The following is a 27,108-nucleotide window of genomic DNA, read 5'->3' as shown; positions in this document are numbered from 1 at the left end:
GACCACACCTCCCATTGCCTCCCTATATTCAGTTTAAAAACTCAGTCCGCCCATGAGGACCAGTCCAAGTGCAGATAGACTGGTTTCCCCAATTATAATTTGACCACTTGAAGTTCTGAAAAATTTCTGGATAAGTACCACTTACGATACTTGATTGCTGAGAGGTTTCCAGGCCGTTTTCTTCCCCGCTGGTCGCAAGCGGTGCGGAACACGTGAGTTGCTTGCCCAGCAGCTGCTGGCGAGCAAGGGTGAGGGCGGAAGGCTTCCCGGCTCCGTAATTCCCCCAATCGCTGAATTCTCCAGCCATGTCGACGAGCACGATCTTAGTGGCCTCGGCAGTGCTTCTAATTTGCCCGGCAACGACGGTGGCCATTTTCGGCCGGATTTGCACGCTTTCTCCTTGTTGGCTGACGGTTTTGGTGGGTGGTGGCTGCGCACGCAGCGGCCGCCATTTTATTCACTCCGACTGGTGAGGCAGCCGCATGTGGAAGCTAAATGCTCAAAGATAGTGAGCATTTCCTCTCAGCCGCAGATTACCACCGGGAGGTGCGGGGCCTAGTCCGGGGCGCCGGCTAGCCCTGCTCTCTATCTATCAATACTCGGGGACCCGAGGGTGGTTGGGGGAAGGGATCTGTCCGTCAGACGGCCCTCTCTTTCCTTGAAGATCTGCGGGCGCACTTGAGCCGGCTGGCCAGCTTCTGGTGCCCACCTACTGCAAGTCCAGTCAAGAGCCAAGACTTATTACCATCCGAGGCCTACGGGCAGCATGGCTGACGACTGTGTGGAGGCACAGGAGGAGCAGGACCTCCAACAAACGCAGTAGGATAGATCCCCCACCTAAGGGGGGGGAAGGGAGCAGGGGCACCAACAGAAAGTCCTCCCCGGAGTCCTCAGTGTCCGTTGATAAGACCAGAGGGGGTTCCCAGCAGCATAAGCCCGTGGAGGAAAAGGCCCCGCATTCCCATAGACCCCATTCTCCTCCAGATCAAGATGTTTCACCTGGGGTCCCATCTATCAAAAGTGGCGCTGGAGAATCCCCCTCCATTCAGGACAATGGGTCCTAATCCATGGGGGAGGGAGATTCCACGGAGCCATCTCCGGATGCCTCTTGGGGATACCCAGAGTCACCCAGTTCTTCTCTTAGAGAAGAAATGGAGCCTTTCCAGGGCATGCTGCCCGCGGAGGGGGGGGCACCTCAGGCAGGCACCAAAGTTGTCTACCTTCCAGCAGGCATCGCTCGAGGCAGAATAAAGGCCCTGCATTATCCGCTGAGATGAGGGAGGTTATCTCCCTAGCCATTTGCCAGGGCATAGTGGAGGGCATTAAACAGAGAGGATCTCACAAGTCTAGTTCCTCCAAGGCCAAGCATTCTCCTGCAGCCACTGTACCAAAGCCCTGGCCTCACCTACCACCTCGGTAACTACGGAGGATTCCATTTCGGAGGAGGCTGAGGGGTCGAATTGTCGGAGGACGAAGATCTCCCTCCAGGCAAGCCGGCCTTTACCAGCCTATTTAAGCCGTCCTTGTTTAAATCTATACTTCACAAGGCCAAGGCAGCTACCGAACTAGGTTCTACCCCCAAACTTGATTCTGCTCCAACTTCTTCCTCCAAGGATCCCAAGCAGGGGCTATTCAAGGAAATGGCTCCCACTCAGGAGCTTATTCCTGTCCCAGATCTCTTTATGGACATTAGCCAAAGACAATAGGTCCAGCCCGGCATCTTGACCAATCCCAGCGGAGAGGATAAATCCCTTTTTCCATGGAAGGGAGAATGGAGTATATCTTAAAATTACCTGAGGTGGATGCTCCAGTGGTGTCCTTGACTTCAAATTCGAACTTACCTGCTGACCTTCTGGAAGGCCTAAAAAAACGAAGATAAGAGGTCAGAGAAGGTGTGCCATAAAACACACATGGCGGCTGCCTGGGCCATTAGGGCATCCACCTCGGCATCCCTTTTCACCAGAGCATCCCTGCTCTGGCTGAGATAGCTCAGGTCCAGCCACCTTCCTGGGGCTCTAGGTGGCGTCACAATCTTAGCAAGATCATTACGGCCACTGAATGCAGTGAAGTTTGCTTCCAGGGCTCTGGCGTCCAACATTACATCTCGCCACCTCCTGTGGCTCCGTCACTGGCAGGCGGATATGAAGGCCAAATAGAAGCTAGCTTCCGCCCCATTCAAGGGTGGTCAGTTATTCGGGGAGACCTTGGATAAATTTGTCATTGAGACTAAAGATAAGCGCAGGATCTCCCGGCCACCCTGAAGAGGAACGAGCATAAGGGTTCTGGTTCCTTTCGTAAACAATCCTTTAGGAATCAGGATACTGCTTAAGCGTCCACATCCTCCTCATACCAGAGGTCTTTCAATCAAGGGGGAGATAGGAATCAGGACAGGAATTCCTTTGGGTCCCATAACAGACAGCAGCAGCATTCCTTTCGGAAGCAATTTCGTGGGGGCGGACCTGTGCGTAGTTCACACTGACAGGGTTATATTGAGACTTGACCCCTCATTTATTCCTAAGGTCAACACTCATTTTCATAGAGCCCAGGAAATAATTCTGCCTAACTTTTGTCCTAAGCCTTCTCACCCTAGGGAGCGTGACTGGCATAAACTGGACGTGAGACGTGCCATACATATTTACGTAAAGAGGACTAAGGAGTTTTGGCACTCCAAATCCTTCTTCGTGTCATTCCTTCCTGGATTGCTGGGCCGCAAAGCTTCATCCCACACCATAGGCCGTTGGCTGCGCATCTGCATCAAGTTGGCGTACAAACATCAAGGCAAGACTGCTCCGGACCGGGTGACCGCACATTCAACCAGGAACGCGGCTACTTTGGCGGCATGGGCGACACAGGCATCCATTCTGGACATTTGCAGGGTGGCCACGTGGGCCTCTCCCACTGCCTTTATCAAAAACTACAAAATAAACACCTTTGCATCAGCCGAAGCCTCCTTCAGAAGAATAATTCTGCAGAGGGTCACTGAGATTCAGGAGGCTCTGGTCTCTACCCACCCTGGGACACAATAGCTTGGGCACATCCCATGCTTGGACTCTCCAAGCAGCGCACTGGAGAAAGACCGTTCTCTGGGCACTGCGAGGAGAGTCCAAACCCACCCAGGGGGTTTCTTCCTTGCAAGGTTACGAGACTTTGTTTATTGTCTGTGAACATTCCCTGTACAGTTGTATCTTCGTTTTTAAACTGAATATAGGGAGGTAAAGGGAGGCGTGGTCAAGAAAAATATAACTCAGTCCAAGGGCAGATAGGTTGTGTTAACCCACGCTTGGACTCTCCTCAGAGCGTCCAGAGAACGACTGTTCAGGTAATCAATTCAACCTAAATTCTATTCCTGTTCTCCCCTTTCTCTTGTACAGGTATAAAAAAAGTCTGACTTATGACCACAACTGAACCCAAAATTTATGTTGCTAAGTTAGAAATTTGTTAAATGATTTTTACCCTATTCTACGACTTTTCTTATCACATTTGTTAAGTGAATCACTATAGTTGTTAAGTTAGTAACTCCATTGTTAAGTGAATCTGGCTTTCCCATTGACTTTGCTTGTCAAAAGGTTGCAAAAGACACTGCAACCATCATAAATATGAACCAGTTGCCAAGCATCTGAATGTCAATCATGTGACCATGGAGATACTGCAACTGTATATGTATAAAAAATGATAAGTTACTTTTTCACTGCTGTTGTAACTTTGCACGATCACTAAGTGAACTGTTGTAAGTTGAAGACTACCCATACTGTTATAATTCTGCAAACAATGGTAACTATGTTTTCTCATCCTCTCTATTGTTGCAAGTCTAGATCAGCTATTATGAGAAGAAACTATACTAATGTAAGATGAACCAATAGATAAAATACAAAAGAGTAAAATTACCTCTAATTTTAATAGAAGAGTTAGAAATGTGCCCAGTGGGTTATCGAGCATGGCACCAGTCTACACTTCAGGGCTGGGGAGAGGATGTGGTATTTTTCAGAGAATCTCTAGCAGCCTTCAGGAGCACTGCTCCACAAGTGCTCGGCCGTGAGACCTTTTCTTTAGGTGGGGCTCAAGGGATCAGGTGGGATTGCTGCTGCTATACCAGCCTCCCTGCTGCATTGCAGCTTCCTTATCCAGGCTCCTGGACCTCACTACAGGGATGGTGGTGGAGTTCTCCAAGCTTATAGCTCTGGGGGATTTCAACCTGCCATGGCTGGGGACGGGCAGAGGTAGGCCAAGATTTCATGGAAATCATGACTAGCATGGGCCTGTCCCAGGCCATCCAGGGCCTGACTAGGAATAAGGATCACACACCTGATTTAGTGTTCTTATCAGAGCAGTGCCTGCATTACCAGAAATTGATGAAACTCAATCGAACATGGGTTACCATAAAGGACCACTTTGTGATGATTTGTGCGGCAAAGTGTAAATATTTCTCTGCACTAATTGCATCTACAGATAGTCGCCCAGTGACCCTCTTTAATGTGAGCTGCTTCTTCCTGGGGAAGGAGGCGATTGAGATCCACCTGAAGGAGCATGCTGAGGAATTTCTGGATTTCCTGGAAGACAAAATTGTTCGACTTCGTTCCTAGTTAGATGCTGGCATGTTGCTGGTCTATTGGAAGCCCCTAAGGCAGGTTCTTGCCCTGTTATCTGGGAATGGTTTGACTCTGTTGCTCCTGAGGAAGTAGCCAGGATCCTAGAAGAGTATGCATGCAAGCATCTGTGTTTTAGACCCATCTCCCTCATGACTTGTGAAAGCTTCCCGGGAGGTGACCGACGGGTGGACTCTGAAGGTGATTAATGCTTCCCTAAGGAGAGGGTAGTGCCCCAGCACTTTAACAAGGCTGTGGTCCGCCCTGTTCTTAAGAAGCCATTGCTGGATTCTACCCTGTTGGATAATTTCCGACCTTTCTGCAATCTTCCCTTTTTGGGGAAGGTTTTTGAGAAGGTGATTGCGCGTCAGCTCCAGAGGTTTCTAGATGAAACGGATCATCTACAATCCTATCACGATTCAGGCCTGGATATGGGCAGAAATGGCATTGGTTTCGCTTTTGGATGATGTCTGGAAGGAACAAGATGGGGGTAGTGCATCCATGCTTGCTGTACTGGACCTCTGGGTAGCTTTCAATACTATGGACCATAATATTCTTTTGGAGCGGCTTTGGGGGATGGGAGCGGGAGGCTCTGTGCTATTCTGGTTCACTTCCTTTGTTTGCGGCTGTTCTCAATGAGTCGTGATAAGAGGGGAGAGATCCAGCCCTCACCCACTGCTTCGTGGGGTCCCACAGAGCTCGGTACTCATGACAATGGAATGCAAACAATTTTTTGCTGCTGAAATGGAATGGATGGAATGTCCTTGAAGAACATATGGTGGATTAGCTGCACAAGTGTTCATTCACAAAAGCATCTTGCTAATGTCTTTGTTGCTGTTTTAATAGATGTAAGCATGCAAAGTTTTATATTTATTGTAAACCAAATTGCAGTATAACTGTGTGTAGGTTTCAAATATGAAACATTTCAAATTTTTAAAAACAAAGTATCTAACAAAAAATATAACTATTGTGTCTATATTAATTTTTCTGTTTCTATAGAGGATGTGCTGAGTAAAGATGCTGGAGAATGTGCAATATGCTTGGATGAACTGCAGCAAGGAGATACAATAGCACGGTTGCCTTGTTTATGCATATATCATAAAGGGTGAGTGCATATGAAATATAATTCAAGAACTAATTTTGGACTATGTTTAGAGGCAGAATCCACCATATCTACCATGTCGTTCCTTTTATTTGCTTCCATAGTCTCCCTCCTCCATAATTTATGGAGTAACTCTAGATTCTTCAGGATAAAAGTAGAAGGGAGGTTTAAATGTTCTGTTGGTTTGTGGCTGTATATTTTTTTCTAGCTATGCCTGCATTAAATAAACTGTCAAAATTAACTTCTACAATTATGATCATTCAGTATCTATTGCATTGGTATATTTAATGTTTCAGTTCAAACATAATTATGTCATTTATTTATATGAAAACTTTTTATTTTCCATTTTCATAACATATATTCACATGTATACTATTACATAGTCAATATCATGTTGTGTTGTTAAATATTTACATCAATTCATCTTACCATCAGCTCCCCCCCAAAAAAGGAAAAAAAACCAATTATTGGCTCTTCTACTCTCCATACACCATATTTGTGCCTTATCCAACACTTTCTTCTCCCTCTCTCCTCCCCCTCCCTACCTCCTTTCTTCCCTCCATCATCCTTTTCTACTCTACTTCCCCTTCCTTTCTCCTTCTCCTCTCTCCCCTTTCCACTCCTCCTCATTCTCCTCATCTTCCCCTCTTGCCCTCTCTCCTATCCCTCTCTTCCTACCTTACTTCTCTCCTCTGCTTCCCACTCTTCCTCTCATTCATTTGGTGTATTTCAGCTTCACAGCAAGCTCCATTTTGTGTTGATGATATTTATAATTCCATTTCAATATACATAACATATCTTGCTCCTTTGTTTAAAAAAAATAAGACAAAACAGTATACATATATGATCATAGTGCTTTAAAACCCAACATCCCCCAAGCCTAATTTAGTTACAAATATTTACTTCTCCCCCTCCCCCCAGACCCTCACACTCCCCCCCCCCACTTCCCAGAACCAATATAAGGTATAAGTCTTAGCAAAAACAGTCTAAAATATATTTGAAAAGAGAGTAAAAACGTCTTTCAATTGAGCTTTAGCTCCTCCTTGCTAGGCTACCTCTAAACAAATTATATCATTCCTGATCTTAATCGTAAGCTATCTGGAATTTCTTAGACCCATATTTATTTTGAGTATAATCAATCCATTTTTTTCAGTCTGTTTATATCTCATTTGAATAGTCCTTAAGATATGCAGATATTTTAGCCATCTCCGCTAGGTTTGTTACTTTCAATGTCCATTCTTGGATAGTAGGCAAATCTTCCTTCTTCCAGTATTGCGCCACCAACAATCTAGCTGCTGTTATTAAGTGCAAAATCAAATTAATCTCTACAATTGTACAATCAGTAATTATACCTAACAAAAATAACTGAGGGGTAAACTTTATCTTTTTTTAAAGAACATTTTGCATAATCCATCATATTTTTATCCAAAATACCTTAACCTTTTTGCAAGTTCACCATATGTGGAAATATGTAGCGTCTACACAATCACATCTCCAGCATTTAGGTTATAAATTCGGATACATAGAAGCCAATTTTTTTGGATCTAGATGCCATCTATAAAACATCTTATAAAAGTTTTCTCTCAAGTTTTGGGCTTGTGTAAATTTTACATTTCTTACCCAAATCCTTTCCCATGTATCCAACATTATTGGTTCTTCAATATTTTGAGCCCACTTTATCATACAATCTTTAACTAATTCTGTTTCCGAGTCCATTTCTAATAATACATTATATAATCTCTTTATATGCATTGGACTTTGATCCCTAATTTGTTTGAGTAAATTATCCTCGACTTGCATAAAGCCAATTTTTTGATCTATTTTCCATCTGGCCTGTAGCTGCCCGTACTGAAACCATGTTTGAATTACCTTTTCCTCTTTTAATACAGCCAAGAGTTTTAATTGTAGTACACCTCTTTCTAGGGTAAGAAGCTGTCTGTAAGTAGTTGCATCCTGTTTTTGTACTATATTCATATTTTCTATTGCGTGTCTGGGAATTGCCCAAATGGGTGTCTTACCATTTAGTTTGTATTGATATTCTTTCCAGACCCGCAGTAATTCCTTAAAATATGACTTCTAAAATTCTTGTCCACCTTTTTGTTATATAGCAGGTAAGCATGCCAACCATATACCAAATCATACCCCTCGATATTAAGTATTCTATCATCTATTAAGTTAATCCAGTCACTAATTACAGATAATACTACTGCGTTGTAATATAGTTTTAAATTGGGTAATTTCAAACCTCCTCTCACGCACATCTTGCATTATTTTAAGTTTTATTCTCGGCTTCTTCCCTGCCCATACAAATTTATTAATACCCTTCTGCCATTCTAGTAAGTTCACATCTTTTTTGAGTATTGGTAATATTTGGAAAAGAAATAAAAATTTAGGTAAAATATTCATTTTCACTGCTGCTATTCTTCCCAACAAGGATAACTGTAATTTCTCCCATTTTTTCATCTCTGTCTATATACTATGTAATAGTGGATCATAATTATACTTATATAACTTCCCATTTGAGGTTGAGATATAAACTCCTAAATATTTGACCTTTTTAACTATTACACATCCTGTCATTCCTTCTAGTTCTTCCCTTTGTTTAGTGTTCATATTTATAGCTAGTATCTTTGTTTTCCCTAACTTTATTTTAAATCCTGACACTTAACCATATTGATTAATCATGTTCATTAAAACCTTACTAGATTCCTGTGGTTGTGTTAATGTTATAACCAAATCATCTGCACAAGCACGTACTCTATATTCTTGCTGCCTAATCTTAATTCCCTGTAAGTCCTCTGAACCCCGTATTTTATTCAACAATAATTCCAAAGTTATGATAAACAATAATGGGGACAAGGGACACCCCTGCCTTGTACCTTGTTCAATTTGGTTATTCTTTCCCAAGTATTCTAATGTATTAACAATTAGTCTTACATTACTTCTCATTTGTCTCCCTTGAATAAAACCTGTTTGATCATTATGAATCAATTGGTGGATAACCAACATTAACCTATTCACTAGTATTTTGGTAAAGATTTTATAATCTATATTAAGTAATGATATAGGTCTATAATTTTTTGGCTGAATAAGATCTTGATCTTCTTTAGGTATCAGGGATATGAAAGCCGTCTTCCAAGATGGGGGAAACTTCCCTTCCACTTGGATCTTATTAAATAATTCCTTAAGCGGTTCTACCACTTCTAATTGCAAATTTTTGTAATAGACGGCTGTCAAGCCATCTGTGCCCAGTGTTTTCCCTGCTTTTAACTGTTTAATTACCTGTAGAATTTCCCCTGAAGTTATTGGTTGGTTCAGTCTTTCCCTCTGCTCATCTTTAACTATGGGTATTTTTTCTTTGTCCAGGTATCTATCTATATCTAGGCCTTGAATTTTATCACTCTTGTACAATCCTATAAAAAGTTCATGAAAGACCTTTTGAATCTCAACCTGTTGATATACTTCCTTCCCTTTATAATGTAATTTCGATACATTAGGAGATTTCTGTTTTTTCCTAATCAAATATGCTAACCATCTACCAGATTTATTTGCATTACAGAAAGTGTTATGTTTTGCATATAGTAGATTGGTAGCTACCTAGTCTGAAATCAGCATATTAAATTGGTCTTTTAATAAGGTAATTGCTTCTTTAATCTTTTTATCTCCTGGTTTTAAAATTAACTCCTGCTCTTTCTTCCTAATTTCATCTTCCAGTTCGATTTGTTTTTCCCCCTGTTTACGTCTATGTAATCTATTTAGATTTATCAAAACTCCTGTCATATACGCTTTACTTGCATCCCATACTATTTCCATAGATGTACCCTTGTTCATATTAAAAAGAAAGTATTCTCTTAACAATTTTTTACATTCATTAATATATTTCTCATATCTAAATATATTTTCATTCAGTCTCCAAGTCCTTCTTGCTTTCATCCCAACTCCATCCAAATCCTTGGGAGTCTGCTTCAATTAATTCAGCTCTCATGTCCTTCCTTAAGTAGATAACTATACAATTTTTCTTCTCTGGAGCTGAAGCTATAAAGTGGTGTCCAAATCTTGTATTAATCAAGTATTTTTGATCAGTTGATTTAATGTGAGTTTCTTGCAAGCAAATTATGTCATTCTTGAATTGTTTAAGATAGTGATTTATTTTCTTCCTTTTCTGTGGGGAATTTAATCCATTAACGTTCCACGTTAGGAACTTAGTTGTCATCTTTAGCTCCCTGAAGCTTTTTAAGAGCCATCTGGACATCCTGGAATTTAATCTTTGGCCTGGCTCCTCCCACTGCTTCTAGACTGATACCTGTAGTTTCTTGACCGGTGTCAGGTGTTTGTTGTAATTGTTGCTTTTTTAATGCTTGGTCCATTCATCTGGTAATCACACTGGTTTGTCTTTGTTCCTTGGCTCCTTGTACCTCTGAGAGAGAAAGTTGATCCAACCTTGTTGGTACTTGTGTGGTTTGCTGTCTATTCTGTCCTTCTTGTTCTCTTTCTCTGGGTCCAGGCGGGGCGGGATGTCCAGCCTTCAATATGTTATTGTAGAAATCTCGGGCCTTCCATAGTGAATTAAGACGATATCTTTGCCCGTGATAAATGAGTGCTAGTCCAGCTGGCGCATCCCAACTGAACTGTAACTGATGGTTTTTAAGCTCTTCAACTAAAAAAGCATAGTCTTTCCTTGATCTCAACATTTTAGGTGGTATCTCCTTCAAAACAGTCACCTCCTGACCCCCAATTTGAAGTTTTGTAAGACACTTGCAGTATCATATTCCTCATGTCTCTTGTAGCAAAGTACACCACAATGTCTCTTGGTAATTGCTTTTGTCTGGCAAGCCAGGAGTTAACGCGATAAACCCTTTCAATTTGCCATTCATAATTCCCACCTGGCCTTCCCATCAATTTATCAAAGGCTTCTGAGAAAATCTGCTTCAAATTTTCTTGATTATTTTCACATAGACCTCTTATTCTTAATGCAAATTCCATTTGTCTGTACTGTAACATAATAATTTCATTTTCAGCATCGCCAACGTTTTGTTGAACCACATCCATTTTTGTTTCCAGGTTGATATTAGAATCACTAAGATCTTCTAATCTGTCTTCAATTCCAGACACGTATCCCGATAGGCAATTAAAAGCCCCTGAAATATCGTCCCTAATCCTCTGGTCCCGAGTCACAAGCTCATCAGACAGCAGATATCTCCTCCTTAATTTTAATTTCCATCGCAGCTGTATAATTTTTTAAGGCTTCAACCAATTCTTTCTGCAAAATTTCTCTGGTTAAGGGCTCCCCTGCAGAAGTAAGGGGGGGGAGTAGTGACTGTAATTTCGCAACTGGAGCCGGCGAGCTGCCTGCATTTTTGGAGATGTTAGGAGGGGTGGGGAAGAACCTTTTGCCTAGAAGCCATTCCAAGTTTAATCTTCTTCAGCCAATTAGTAAGTCTATGCAAGCCGATTATACAGCAATTGCTGTTTAGTTTGATGATAAATCACTTTCTTTTCTTTAAATGTTCTGAGCTCCGTAGAAATATTTTCAAAGTCCGACCCCTGCTACGAAGCTGCTCGGCGCCATTTTGTGTGTCTCTTTAGCAAGTAAATTATCAGAAGGAATTCTTTAAAAATGAAGCTAAGGATTAATACATACAATTAGGAGTTCACGAGTAGAAGCTCTGCCCGTTCTGGAGTCAATAAATCAAACTTTGTGCTGAGGATGAGCAGATGTCTTTGTTCTGCAGATAAAAGCAGAAGAAATTCTTGACACGGATAATACTATGCTGTCGGGTGCCCCCCCCTTCCCAGATTTATGGTCTGGGAAGGTTAGTTGGAGCACTGCCCAAGCATAATTAACTTGCCTTCTCCTTCTAAGCCCGAAGAAGAGGTAATCAAAGTGCCAAACGGCTGATGAATTGCTGTTTAGACAGTTTAATGCAGCCAAGATTCCAGAGCTGTTAAGAACAACAAGCTCCCACAGCCCCCCCCCAACCGGAAGTGATAATTATGTCATTTTTGATACCTGATAATATAATGCAGAAAGATATTATAAAGTAAAAGTTGTAAAGATTTACCTATATAAATATTGACACATTTATTTCAAAAATATTTTTTATTTGTCCCATTATATATTTGAAACAATTCAGAAGATTTATCCTCCCCCCTCTCTTTCTCTCCCTCCCTCCTTCCCATTCCTTCTCCCCCTCCTTCCCATTTCTTCTCCCCCTCTTCGCTCGCCTGACTGAAGATTTTTAAAAATAGTTAATACAAGTTTAAAGGAAAAGAAAGACCCTTGCTTTCTTATTACATTGCAGTAGTAGCCTTAAAATATTGGTGGCTGCATATACAACATATACTTGAAGCATGGGCCACATCTCACTGAGTGATGTATTTAGTTGTGTCTTTAGGCCAAGGACTACAGTGAACAAAACATTGATGCGATCACTTCATTAAAAAGCATTCAGTGTGGGATGCTTTTCTATCTTTTTCTTTCTCATCAGGAACTATGCTGTCTTTTGTTTGCTGTTAAATTTCTGCAAGTGGTCTCGGGAAGTTCATGGGGCTGCAAGAGAAAGTGGGTTCTGGGGTGGTGGCTGGATTGCAGGACTCACCTTGCCCCACTTTGCACTTAGTCCTCAACTTAAGACTGGTCACTTAATGGCCATTCAAAGTTTCAAGAGACTCAAAAACTTCTGATTGCCACACCATCATGTGTTAACATTTTGGGTGGTTGGCAACCAGCTTGCAGTTGCACTGATATGCAGTCACATGATTATTATTTTTTTGCCATTTTCTGGCAAAAATACTGCTACACACTTACGACCACATGAAAATAGGAGGAAGAGGATGTATTGGATATGTTCGCCACCTTAAGTTATTTTAAAAATAATGAAGATGGGATACAAATAAATATATAAATAATTGTATGATTTGGTTAGAGATCATCATAAAAATGTTCATATCATTGTTTGATCATGTGGCAACTTGATTTAATTCCTACAATGATTTAGGAACAAATTTCCATTCTCAATTGTGGTTGAAAATCAAGGACTACTTGAATTTGATTAGGCATTAAGGCCCACAAAACATGTTCAATGAAACATGGCTATTTATGAATTCATGAAATATAGCAGCATATTATTTTATTTATTTTTAATAAATTAATTAATTTAATTAATTTATGAAAAGTGATTTATTTATACAGTTTTTCTAATGATACAAAATGATGGCAAAAATATTCATTTGGAAATCAATGTCTTATTGACGCTTTCAATTGTCAATTTTAACAAAATTTAAAATTTATTTAAAGTAATTTGTCCTCCTATTTAAGCCTGAATTTTTTCCCTTTTATCACTCCTTAGGTGCATAGATGAATGGTTTGAAGTAAATAGATCTTGTCCTGAGCATCCCTCAGATTAATCACCAAGTTGCTGTTTTTAAATGTAAGTTATTTACCTTTTTACTATTTTTAATGTAATGTTGATTACTAATTGAGCAACTGTTAGCTCTTTTGATTTACAGGTAGTCCTCAACTTACAACTACAAAATTTCTGTTGCTAAATTAAACATTTGTTATGTGAGTTTTGCCCCATTTTATAACCTTTCTTGCCACAGTTTCTAAGAGAATCACTCCAATTGTTAAGTTAATAACATGATTGTTAAGCGAATCTGGCTTTCTCATTGACTTTGCTTGTCAAAAGGTCACAAAAGGTGAACACATGATCCTGGGACACTGCAATTGCCATAAGTATGAGTCAGTTCCCAAGCATCTGAATTTTGTTCTCGTGACTATGCTGCAATGTAAGGGTGAAAAGTGATCAATTTTTTCACTTTTTTTCGTGCCTTTGCAACTTTGAAAAGTAAATAAATGAACTTTTTAAAGTCGAGGACTACATGTATATTGTTCTGTTTGTAATATACAAAGTATATATAAACAATGGGATACACTGTATTTCATTGTCATGAATTCCTTATGCCAGTTGCTTTTTTAAAGAACAGTAGAGATATTGTCTGAGCAATATTCATTAGACTATTCAGAACTGATTTGTAATCCCTAAGATCTTTTTCATAATTTAATTAATGTTCCTTGTTGGGATCACTGTCATATTGAAAAATAAATTTCTCCTTTTTTAATTTTAAAACTTACACTCTGAAGGAAGAAAGGAGTATATTTGAAATGAGAAATTTCTATTTTGAATGCCTGCTGCTTTTTTGGTATAGTAATTATGTAAAAAAAAAAGTTTCAGTTCAGGTACAATACAATTTTATTTTAGGTTAGAATCCCTTTTAACTGTAGGCTCTAATTACATTATGCATCTCCTAGATAGGTAATTGTATATAAAAGAAGCCACATATGTATCACATGGATGTTTTGATTTTAAATTCTTTATTATAAATATATTTTATTCATTTTCACATTCCATTTTACAATCACTTATATACAGGGTATTTGCTATAAGAAAAGAAAATAAAAAAATAAAAAAATAAAAAAAAAATTTAAAAAAGAAAACAACTCATCATTCACAACCCCACCTGACACTTCCATCCTCCATACACCCCATCTACCCCCTCCAACTTTCCTTTCCTCCCTCTAACGCTCCCCTCCTACTTCCCTTTCCCCTCAAACCTTCCTTCTCCCCTTACTCCCAACACGCCCTCCTTACATTCCCCTTACTCCTTCCTTACTCCTCCCTCCTCTTTCCCTCTACCTCCCTCCTTGGTGTATTCCTTTATTCAAATGTTGTTTATTATAATCTGATAAAAAGTAAAATAAACCAAGGGGAAAAAAATATAAAGAAAGAAAAGAGAAAAAAAAGGAAAGAAAAAAAAAAGAACAACCGTATATAAGTGCATTCTTGTTCTTATTGAGACTATGTTAACACCCACCCACCCACCCCCCATAAATCCCCATCCCTACTCCTCCCGACTTCCCAGGGCCCACACCTGGCACTGCCTTCTATCTAAAGTATCTTATGTTCATATGGATTAAAAATAAAAGTAATATATTAAGGGGAAAAAAAAAGAAAAGAAAAGAAAAGAACAAAGAAAAAAGAAAAAAAAAAAGAAACTCTTTGTGTTAAGCTCAGCCCCCCATCTTTATCTATGCTTAAATAGTATAAGTCATTCTATCTATATTTTATTCTCGTCTCTTGCTTCTTTGTTATTTACCCCGGCCTCCTGTAGACTTTCCCATTCCTCTTCCTTAACCTTGTATTCAGATAAACATTTATCCAAATTTGTATAGACATCAATATACAATCTAGCTCAAAAATAATCCCTTCTAGTAAAATTTAAGCAGCGTGGATCATTCCACATATTCAAATATTACTTTATAGAAGAATAATCAAACTTTCCCTTCTAATAGGATTTAAACAGCGTAAATAATTTTTCTTAACCTTAATTTCAAACAGTAATTCAAAATAATCTGACCAAACTTTCCCTTCTTAGTAAAATTTAAGCAGCGTGGATCAAGTATTACTTTACACAAAAATCAGTTTGCATTCTATCTTAAAATGATCCCGACCAACTTTCCCTTCTAATAGGATTTAAACAACGTAAATCATTCCGCATGCATTTTGCCCTCATCCCTTGCTTCTCTGATATTTACCACTATCAAATTTATGCAGACATTAGTTTAAAATGTAGCTCAAAATAATTTCACCAAGCTTTCCCTTCTAATAAAAATTAAATAGCATAGATCATTCCACATATTCAAATAATACTTTCAACAAGAATCAGTTTACCTTCTGTTTTAAAGTAATCTCATCCAGCTTTCCCTTCTAACAGAATTTAAACAACATAAATCATTCTGCATTCATTTTACATATATACATTCAGTATCACCCCACCAATATACGTAAATCATTCCGCATGCATTTTACCCTCATCCCTTGCTTCTCTGATATTTGCCACTATCAAATTTATGCAGACATTAGTTTAAAATCTAGCTCAAAATAATTTCACCAAGCTTTCCCTTCTAATAAAAATTAAATAGCATAGATCATTCCACATATTCAAATAATAGTTTCAACAAGAATCAGTTTACCTTCTATTTTAAAATAATCTCTTCAAACTTTTCCTTCTAACAAGATTTAAACAGCGTAAATCATTCTGCATGCATTTTACATATATACATTCAGTATCACCCCACCAATAAATTCCGCTTTTTCTACCGGAGAGAGGTCGCAAACCCCCATTCAATCCACAACTTTGGCGAATATTTTAGAATGTCTAAATCCTCAAACTCCGCTTTTCTGCTTCTCCGAGGGAGGGGGAGCTACCCCCTCCATCTTGCAACCATGTGGTCTGTTGCTTGCCTTCTCCTTCGGCTTGTCTCTCCTCTTTTCCAAGTGAATCAGGAAGTCCCGCCTTCAAAGTCTTGTAATAGAAATCTTGAGCCTCCGAAACAGAATTGAGACGAAGTCTTTGATTCTCAAATGTGACCGTAATGCCGGCTGTGGCCTCCCATTTATATTGAATCTGATGATTTCTAAGCTCTTTAGTTAAGAAGGTATAGTCTCTTCTTGCTTTTAACATCTGGAAAGGTATTTCTTTGAAGACTATCAAGTCCTGGCCATCAACTCTCAAACTATTATTGTAAAATTTTTGCATGATCGCGTTTCTGGATTCTTTTGTGGAGAAATATATAATTATGTCCCTCGGGAGCTGTCGCTGTTCCGCTACCAACGAATTCTGGCGATAGATTTTCCGAATCTGCCAATCAAAGTTAAGTCCCGGGCTTCCCACCGCATGGCTGAGGGCTTCAACAAAGGTCTGTTTCAGATTCTCTCGCTCCTTTTCGCGGAATCCTCTGACTCTTATTGCGAATGCCTTCTTATTAAAGTTTATCATAACGAGCTGTTCTTGAGTGTCTCTAATTTTTTGTTGTAATATTTGAATATTAGTAGTCAAATTAGAATTAGCCTCCTCCAAGCTTTCCAATTTATTCTCTATTTCAGCGGTATAATCTGACAGGGCAGACACGGCTGCAAACGTATTCGCCTTCATTTGGTCAATTTTAGACTTTAAATCACCATATAGCTCCAATACAAATTCCTTAATTTCTTGTTTAAAATCATTAAACATTTGAAAAAAAAATTCCTGTGTTAAGAATTCTCCAGTAGAGGGCGTAGGAGACAAGGGCTGCGATTCCAGTGTAAATTCTTTAAGTTCATTCATAGATTCTTTAGGCACATTTGTAGAGAGACGCTTCGATTTTGACCTGGGTGCCATTATAAATAAACAAATAAACAGCGCTTTCGCTCCCCTCTGTTTCCAAAAAAACAAAAAAAAATTATCTTGTTAAGGAGCGGTCTGCAGGAAGGTAAAACCGGCTACGTACATCCCCTATCAGTCACCAACGGAGAGAAATCGCCATTTTGAAGTCCGTTTAAACAAAGAAGCCTCTAAGACAAATGGTGCTGGTATTTAAGATAGTAATAAAAGCATAAATCTCACAGGAGTGGGACCCGCCCGTATTAATCCTAGCTTCAAACAACTTTGCTTTGTCCGGGGGGGGGGATCGCCTGTCTGGGGCTGCAAAAAAAAGCAGCTGAGAAGAACTGGCTGGAGATAAAAGCTCCGCTCACGCTGGATCTAATCTCTGTCCACAGCCAAAAAAAAGAGAAAGGCTGTGAATTACGAATAGACCCTAGCACACAGAGCTACTCCCTGCCCCTTTATAGCCAAAAAGGGGTGATATCTATGATCTTATTTAGATATACAGACCAGATCTCTGAGAGGAGCTCGGTTGAGCCCTCCTCGGCGACAGGCTCCGCCCCCCCGGAAGCCTCACATGGATGTTTTGATTGGCATGGTTCTATTCTTAAAATCAAAATAGAACTGGAAGGAACCTTAGAGGTCTTCTAATCCAACTCTGTATCATTTCAGATAAGTAGCTGTGCAGTCTTTTTTTTTAAAAAACCTCCAGTGATGAAGCACCTACAACTTCTGAAGCTGTTGCACTGGTTAATTGTTCTCATTGCTAGGAGGTTTTTCCTTAATTCCAGGTTGCTTCTCTACTTGATTACTTTCCATCCATTATTTCTTATTGTGTCTTCTAGTAGTTTGGAAAAAAAGTTGACCTCCTCTTCTTTGTGACAGCCCCTCAAATATGGAATGCTGCTATCATGTCACCCCCCTAGTCCTTCTTTGCTCTAGACTGGCCATACCCATTTCCTGCTACTTTTCTCACATGCTTTTGTCTCTTAATCATCTTAATTGTTTTTCTTTGCATTTTTTCCAAAGTCTTGTCAAAAGGGAAAAAGAAAAAAACCTCTTGTTTCACTGATATTATTTACTAATATAGTTTTCAAATCCAGTGGCAACGAAAAGCATAGTTTGAGATGTAAACTATTGATGCGGCCAGAAAAAAACAACTGATTTAGTCTGCTGGTTAAGGCATCAGATAGAAACAAGGAACCTTAAGCAGAAAAGCTGTGTGGGGTGATTTTGAGCCAGTCACTCTCTCAGCCCAACTCATTTCACAGGGTTATTGTGTGTAAAACAGTAGAAGGGAACATTAGGTATATCTACTACCTCCCCCCCCCAAGAATTTTTTATTGTTTTATTAGGTATGTCTACCACCTTGACTAATTTATAAAAATAAAAAGGGCAGGAGAGAGATAAACAAATAAGCTTCAGAGAATGTTCTACTATTGATATTTTAATGAAATTGTGAAGTTTCCAAAAGATGCCCTAAGTGAATTATGAGCCTTGAGACAAAGTTCAAAAAAAAAAATCCAGTCATTTATTAGGAGCAACATTTTGGCATTATCTGCTGCTGTGGAGCCAAATGTGATTTCCACTTAATGGCATCTGAACTGTATCTCCCCTCCCTTCTGTCTGTGTCATAAATCACATCCAGCAATGAGACACTGTGGCTGGCTATGAACTTGCGCATTTCACACACCAGCTGTGGAAACATGAGACCTGACTCTGGCCAAAGATATGTATGGATTTCTCCCTTTTTTATGTCAACTTGATAATAGTCATGGAAACGCTTTAGAAGTTGACATCCGGCTCCCCTAACTTCCCGAAAACGACCTGTGTGAAACAAAAAAACATTGAATACAGATATATAATTTAGGGATGTGTTCTTCCCCCAGGCTTGCTTGGATTTTCTGCATGGAATTTTGCTATAAGGCGATCAGCCTGGATATTTCTACTTTTTACCCAAGATGCCTCTGATAAAGGGTATCTCTTCCACTTGAATAAGTATTGGAGTTGCCACCTTGAATCAAGGACTGTTGAACCTCATAATGGGTTTGGCTCCCTATGACCACAGGGCCCGGGGGCTCCCGGGGTAGTGGTCTCAGAGTGGATCCGATCATGGGTTTTAAGTGGCTACTATGAAACGCCGGGTGTATCTTCCCCAGCAATTGAGGCAGTTTCAGTTGCACTGTGACTGGGTTGATGATCTTTACTATGGGGAATGGTCCCATAAACTTTGGCCCCAGTTTCTTGCTAGGCAGTTTTAATCTCAAATATTTTGTGGAGAGGTAATCCTTCTCTCCCACCTGGAATTGCTGTTGCGGAGCCCGGTGTTTATCTGCCTGTTTCTTATAGGTTTGTGCCGCTTTAGCCAGTGCTTTTTTGACATTTCCCCAGGTTGCTTTCAGCATCGACATCCAATCAGTCAAGCTGACTCAGGAGGGGGGATCCGTTGGATACTCAGGCATTGGAACGAAGTCCATACCACTCAATATTTTGAAAGGCGTGACTCCTGTGCTACTGTGAACAGCATTATTATACGTGACCTCAGCAAAAGATAAAAGGTCTGCCCAATTGGACTGCTGATAGTTCACCTAGCACCTCAGGTACTGCTCTACCATGGCATTCAGTCTCTCTGCTGCCCCATTCGTGCTCTAATGAAAAGCTGAACTAAGACCCTGAGATGACCCAATGGACTGCAGGAACTCCCTCCAGAACTTAGCCATGAACTGGACCTCTCTGTCTAAAATAATTCTTCGAGGTACTCCATGCAATCACTAGATATGCTTCATGAACAGTTTAGCCAGCTTGTGAGCTGAGGGTAGTCCACTGCAGGGTATGCAGTGTGCCTGTTTGGAGAACAGTTCTATTACAGTCCAAATCACCATGTTTCCCCCACTTTTCGGCAACTCTACTATAAAATCCATGGCCTCGTTGGCTCTGCTACTGTTAGCAGCAGTCCAGGGGGGTTTCCCAGTCGTCTCTTCATTGTGGGGTAGATGGTGCAACTTTTCACGTAACTATCCACATCTTTCTTTATGCCAGGCCACCAGAATTGTCTCCGGGCTAAGTGTAAACTCTTTAGTAATTCAAAGTGGCCTGCCGGTTTGGCATTGTGGCTCCTCTGGAGAATTAAGGTGCGTAGGGATTCCGGGACATAGAGTTTCATCCCCTTCCATGCGAGGTCATGTCTTTTTGTCAAGATATGTTGGTTGTTTCAGAACCAGAGGTCTGCTAGCAGTTCGGTTTTGAGTCTTGTGGGTAGTCGCTTGCGGGTTGGTCTTGCCAATCATGGTGTTGCCACCTGGTGGTCACTTGGGCAGATGTTTGAGTAGAGGTAATGATGACATCCACTACCTGCTCCCATTCCCATTTGTACTGAGGCATGCAGGAGAGGGCGTCTACTAGAAAGTTCCTCCCCCCTGGGATGTGCTTTAAAACAAAATCAAAACAGTTGAAGTATTGAGCCCATTGAACTTGTTTGGGTGATAGTTTCCATGGGGTCCTAAGCGCCTCCAGATTTTTGTGGTCAGTCCAGACTTTGAATGGTTTCTGGCCCTGTTCCAACAGGTGTCTCCAGGTTAGCGGTGCCCATCTCACTGCGAAATCCTCCTTTTCCCATGTGGCCCATCGTGTCTCTGTGTCTGAGCTTGCGGGAGGTGTAGGCACAGGGTTGTAAGTTTCCTTGGTTGTTTTTTTGGAGTAGCACCGCTCCCAGTGCCATGTCGCTGGTGTCTGCCTGGATCACAAAAGGTTGCTCGGGGTCAGGAAGCTTCAGCACTGGCTCCTTTGCAAACGTTTCTTTTAGTGTTTCAAATGCCTCTTGGCAGGTTAGGTCCCACAGTAGGGGTTTTCCCAGATGAGGTTTCATTCCTGGGCTCCCTGTCTTCAGGAGGTCTGTCAGGGGTTTGGCAATCTTCGCAAAGGAGGGGCTGAATTGCCTGTAGAAGTTCGCAAACCCTAAAGCTTTATAGCTGTCTGCGGGTGCGAAAGGGTTGCCAGCCTACGACGGCTTGTACTTTGGCTGGGTCCATCTCTATTCCCTCATTTGACACTCGGTAACCCAGGTAGTCTAATCGTGCACGGTGGAATTCGCATTTTGATACCTTGACGTACAGGTTGACTGCCAGAAGTTTTTCCAGTACTTGACGGACCAGGGCTACGTGGTCATCCATGGTGTCAGTGTAGATGAGGATGTCAACCAGATAGATGAGGACCCCCCTTGTAGAGGTGCTCATGCAGCACCTTGTTTATTAACTGCATGAATAGTGCTGGGGGGCCCTGCAGTCCGAAAGGTATCACTTTGAATTGAAAGCTCCCTAGGGGGCAGTTGAATGCTGTTTTCCACTCATCTCCCTCTCTGATACGTACTCGGTAGTATGCTTCTATGAGGTCTAGCTTGGTGAAGACTTTTCCCTTAGCCAAATGAGATAGCATGTCCTTCTACACGAGCTGTAGAAATATGAAACCTGACTCTAGCCAAAGGTATGCATGGAATTCTCCTCCCTTTTTTATGTCAACTTGATAATAGTCATGGAAACTCTTTACAAGTTGACAGAAATTTTGTATTATTACTACATTCTAATATTGTATTAGTGGTGTATTTAAAAAAAATACGATGGCACTCCTAACTAATATATGGCAGATTATCTGTAACTAATGCCTGTTCTTTACCTAGTTTTGGTAAAATTTGTTGTTGTTGTTAGATGTGAAGTCATGTCTGACCCATCACTACCCCATGGACAACATTCCTCCAGGCCTTGTCCTCTACTGTCCTCTGGAGTCCATTTAAGCTCGTGCCTACAGCTTCAGTGACTCCATCCAGCCACTTTATTCTCTGTAGTCTCCTTCTTTTGCCCTCAATCTTTCCCAGTATTAGAATTATCTACCCTTAAATATAGAAATGATGGATATCTAAACATATAGAGTTATATTCGGTCAGTCAGTTTCTTTTACTGAGCCAAAGGTTACATTTGCAATTAAGACAACCATAAGTTTGACTAAATAAACAAATGTACTTCACAGGGTTGTAACAACCAAATTACTAGAACTTTCTATTCCACCTTGAAGCATACACATATCTCCATAGAGTTCCAGTATTTATAATGCAAAAAGCCATAATTAATTCAGAAGTAGACATTTCCTATTTTAACCTTCATGCTTAGGAACTTCCTTTCAATGGAGACTAGGTTTGCTCTTTTCTTCTTGGTTTCAGAAGCACAATAAAGATCTAGTTATTTCATTTAACATTGGAGTAGAACATGTTTGAAGAAAGGTGGGTTGACTTTATTTTCTTTATATTACATGTAGAGCTATCTTATACTGATCTTGATTGTTATCTGTCTAGTTCAGAGCCTTTGGGAATAGATCAAATACAAATAAAGAGGCTGTGTTCAAAGATATTAGCCATATGCTAAAGTGAAAATAATTATTTCTCAAAACTATTTATATTAAAGAATACGTTCAAGAGAATTAATTATAATTATGTTAAATACCTGAATATCAGATGCTCTGATTGATACTGCTGTGATTTAGAAAATGTATTTTACTCTCAAGAAATATAATTGTATTTTTGTAAATTTTTTGTAGTTTCTTACACTGCTCATCAGAAGTAATAGATGTCAAGTTCCATCATTAGAAGTTAATCTGAAAGTGAATTTATGTTCGTTTTGGAGTGGGAAAGAAGAAGATGGAACAAGTATGGGACATGATGCAAAGCAGAATCCTCAGTGTACCAAATGCTCATGTAAAAACAACATAGGGATTGTGAAAATGCTGCACATCCTGAAAAAATCCTATCCCACAAACTTCATAGATATTTTATATTTACAGACCAAAGTTAACTTTCAGTTTTTTTCAAATCAGTATACAAAAACAGAATTTTTGACGTAATTCCTTGAACAGAAGCTGAATGCTCTACGTCAGTCTGAAACATTATGCAAGGAAGATGCCATTTTAGAGTTGGAATCACGTATTCCTTTTTATCACAGTAAAGAAGACAAACTATGAGATACAGAGATTCTTCATCCAATATGCTGTTCACATTTTTTATGGAAAATAATGCAATGTTTTTTTCTTTGAATCTTTGCAAATTTTATAAGTAAAGCTTTGTCACAGTTTAGTCCAAAGAACAAATGCAATCAAAGCTAATTCTGAATTAATATTTATGATCCAATTAGAGTTATTGAAATCCATAATCTCTTCTCATTTCTGCATAATAATTTTTTTCTGCTTGTAAATCTCAGTGCAGAAATTTTGAAAATTCATAATCTAGCAGCTATGCAATATTTTTTTTAAAAAAACCTTATAGGGACATGCAAATAACATATTTCAAAATGCTGCCAGTTGATCTAATTTAACGGGTATTATATTTTTAATGTTTCAGGTAGTTATTTTCTTATACTATCACATTTACCAAGCCATTTTTCCTCAGTGGCCACAAAGATAGGCAAGATGAATGTTTCATTGGGATAATATCTGGCCTTTTAAAAACTTTTATATTAAGATTACTGTATCTCAATGGCTGGTCATAGCAGATTATAGTAATTTGCAACGAAGTCGTTGATATAGTAGCTGTAATCCTACACCCAGACATATGTGCTTCTTGTCTGATAAAAACAGACTTTATATTTTCTGGGTTTAGGATTAACAACATTGCCTGTATTCTTGAATCTGTAATACTTTGCTACACAATTGTGTCTTATCATAAATTGTAAAAATGGGCTTTCTCTGATAGGGTAGAGAAGAAGCTCATCAAGTAAAATTATGAGTTGTTAATATATTTGAGGATGTTTTTGGAAGCAATTAAAGTATCTTGTAAAGTTTGATAACATGAAAAAGTATTTAATAAAGGTGATGGAAACTTAACATGAAACTTAAAATAAGAAAAATAAGATATGTATCAGATTATTTCATTATATTCTGTTCCCCTAAGATCATTTTACAAACAATTTTCTGCTGATTATTATTGTTATTAACTACTGCTGTTACATTGTGCATTATTCATATGCATATAGAAATATTTAGTACATTGTTGTACATTCACAACTGTTAAAATTTTAGACCAAATATTAAATTCATGAATAATGTCTTTTGCAGTGTATTAAATTCTATAGCTAGCAAACTTTACCTTCTTCAGAAAGAAAACAAATACTGTATTTTCCTTTTCTGGTTCAATATTACATAGTGGTCAGAAGTTGATGTTCAGCAAGCATGAAATTCAGAAACCACATTTGCTTGCAATGTGCAAAAAAAAAAAAAAAAAATTCAGAAAGAGGCATTTATAGGAAAAAAAAATGAGTGACAAGTCACCAGAACCTGATTTCCCATTCACTGGTTTTCCTCTAAAGAGTTTGTTTCAATTTGTATAACCACCCCCATGTTCTTTTATTCAGAACATCTAAGACAACTGTAATTAAAACAAAATATTGGCTGTGTAGTGTGGAGATAAAAGCCTTCATAATTATGAGAGTTAATTTGTTTTGGGGTTTTTTTGGTGTTTTTTTTTTAACTAGATCAACTTTTAAGAACCAGGTACAAAATACTGAGATCAGTCAGAGCCAAGTACAAAGGACTGTAACTAGAAGTAAAACAAAGTTTTGGATACAAAATACTTTTGAGAATAAGAATCAAAATTAGCTTTTTCAACTAAATATTTTTTCTAGCGTAATTATCTCAACCCTTCATTTTACTTGTTTCAAATAATTTTATTAAGAATTTTACATGTAAAAGATAGAAGTTGATACATACTAAAAAAGTACAAAGAGGTACAAAAAAGAAGGGGGGGTTGAAAAACAGATGGGGAAAAAGGAAAGAGAAGGAAAAAGAAAGTAACTTCCTCTTTCATCCCAGCAGGTTAAAAAAAATTAATAGTTTATCACCACTTCTAAATGAAACATAATCTCCCTGCCTCCATAGGTCATCTCTTAGATAAGGAAAACAAAATTCAAATGCTCCATTAAGGATTTCTGCTCCATTGTCCTTAGTGTCCAGCCTCCAAGCTTTCCTTATTTTTAAAAAAAGCCTCTGAAAACAACCCCATTTTCTCATGACAAAGTATCTTCTAAATAATTTAAAACTATAATTCCAAATACCTTTGACCCCTTAATGCATTACTAATTTTCCACGCTCTTATATTAAGTACACTTTTGGTGCATAGTCCAAAATATTATTTTTAAAACCTTCAAAATCAAATTTACTGTCTTTTAAGGAGAGAGAAACTTACCTGTTGAATACAGTAGAATCTTGCAAGTCCAAAGGTCTCAATCTCTTCAATATGCAAAGTATTAAAACAAAATCCTCAAATGGGATCAAGATTCAAATCTTTATGGCACCTTTTTTCTTTATGCAACTCTCAAGTTGAGCCTGGTCCCCAAAACAATGGGGGGAAAGAGTTTGGCAGTTATTTGAATTGCCACTACTTTCTAAAATCTGGTAGGGATAGTCTTCCTCAGATATTCTGTTTTTTTTTAACAAATCCTACAAAGAAATGTGAAAGTTAAGAGTTTGTAGTAGATATATTGCTCTGCTCACTAGACTTAAAAAGTCAGAAGGCATTGTTCTAAATTAATTCACTAATAAAATGAATTTGAGATTACAGGCTTAGGATAAAACCACATGAAGCCACATCTGGCTGAGTTGATGCCAAATTCCAAGTGGTAGACATTACTTTTATTGTTTCCTCTTTCCTTTTGTTATCACTTCTTCACACACTACCCATCTATTCATTAAAACAGAAACATGTACACACATACATTCTTGGTAAGACTTGAGGACCAGAAAACATATCTGCCGGCTCCTTTTCCTGCAAAGATGCTTTTTCCAAAAGGCAACTGGACTTTCATGGTTTTTCCTTTGAAAACATTTCACTTCTCATCCAAGAAGCCTCTTCAGAAGCAAAACATTTTCAAAAGGGAAAAAAAAGTTCAGTTGCCTTTTGGAAAAAGCATCTTTGACACAACCATAACCTGGATAATGGAGAATCTTCATAGACAGTACATTGAGGGGTATAGTATAAAGGTCCAGAAGCTGTTAGAAGCAAAACCATAAGAGGGCAGCACCAGCAACATTATTCCAAAACTGGCTTATGTTATTTTACTGTTTTCTGGTTGAGATATACATGAGCTAGCCTGCTTTCTTTTCTCTGCATGATGATGTGGAAGGAGACTGAAATCTACATGGAAGCTAGTTAATGCCTTTGTATTGAAAGTTAAACTTCTACTTCAACCTTATATACTTCTATCACATCTGGAGAGCAACACTAAATCTCAAACACTATCCAATGATAGTTGTTCCAGCACTCTTGGAGCCATAAAGTTCGGAAAGGTTGTTATGAACAAATGCATAGCAATAGCAGTATTTATTTAGGCTCCTGGTGTGTAAATTTGAAAAATTGGCACAACACGATGTACAACAGAGGTTATTCCCTGAGGTAACATTAATACTGTGCAATAATTGTTTGCAGACGTTAACAGCCCTGGTTTTTTTTAAGCTATCATAGGGCTTGCATTGCTTCAGCATGATTATTTTAAATCTGGAAAGTCAAGACGATAGAATTTTAATTACTTTATCAACTAAAATATTGATCAGTGGAAACTTTAATGAGGCATTAATTAATTGGTGCAGCAAGTTAGCTCTGCTTAATTTTGAAACTCTAGAATGTCATAAAGAATAAAAAATTTAAACCATTCTATTTAGTTGTGAACTGTTTATTAAATTGTAGAATATCATGGATTGCCTCCAATATCCTAAATGCAATTATATTGAGGTGTTAATAAGGCAGAGATTAAGAACATTTTAATTGATTTCATAGATTAATTTATCTAAAAATGCCAATCAATAGTTGGTTGTTCAGTTTACATCCTGATTCAAAACTTCCATATTTTGACACCTTGACTCTTAAATATTGGCAATAATCTCAACAAATTGTTTACACAAACAGCAAAGGTGATTTTGGAGAAATTACATATTCTGTGGTTTCCAGATCTGACTTTCAGATAACCTTTTTCCATGTTGACCTTGTTTATTTATTGCTTGCCAATGAGCCACTGGGTTGTGGAGAATTTGGGAATGTGTCCTTCATTCATGTGAACTATTGGCCACCACATTGTACGATTTTGGTATAGCTGAAAGTGGTTTTTGTTCTACTAAATCAGCATGCTTTTTTGGTTTGGGATTTGCATGCTATGTGAATTCAGACATCATGATTTGCACACCATGGCTTAA

The 27,108-nt window shown here is 38.9% G+C and overlaps 1 protein-coding gene across 2 annotated transcripts in view; it reads left to right on the top strand.

The window, feature by feature from the left end:
- Positions 1-25,166, top strand: part of ZNRF2 (zinc and ring finger 2) — an 88,336-nt gene extending 63,170 nt beyond the window's left edge. The window contains exons 3-6 of one of the 2 annotated variants that reach the window (XR_004256963.1): positions 5,583-5,688; positions 13,035-13,115; positions 19,282-19,490; positions 22,474-25,166. Coding sequence is in view for 1 of the 2 variants with exons in the window: in XM_032237146.1 (XP_032093037.1) it covers positions 5,583-5,688; positions 13,035-13,092 (164 nt within the window). In the remaining variant the exon portion in view is untranslated. The remainder of the gene's footprint in view (positions 1-5,582; positions 5,689-13,034; positions 13,116-19,281; positions 19,491-22,473) is intronic. The other variant, XM_032237146.1, reaches the window with a different exon arrangement.
- The last annotated feature ends 1,942 nt before the right edge of the window (positions 25,167-27,108 follow it).

The sequence above is a fragment of the Thamnophis elegans genome, chromosome Z, assembly GCF_009769535.1.
Source record: "Thamnophis elegans isolate rThaEle1 chromosome Z, rThaEle1.pri, whole genome shotgun sequence".
Taxonomy (NCBI): domain Eukaryota; kingdom Metazoa; phylum Chordata; class Lepidosauria; order Squamata; family Colubridae; genus Thamnophis; species Thamnophis elegans.
This window is presented reverse-complemented; position numbering and strand designations above follow the sequence as displayed.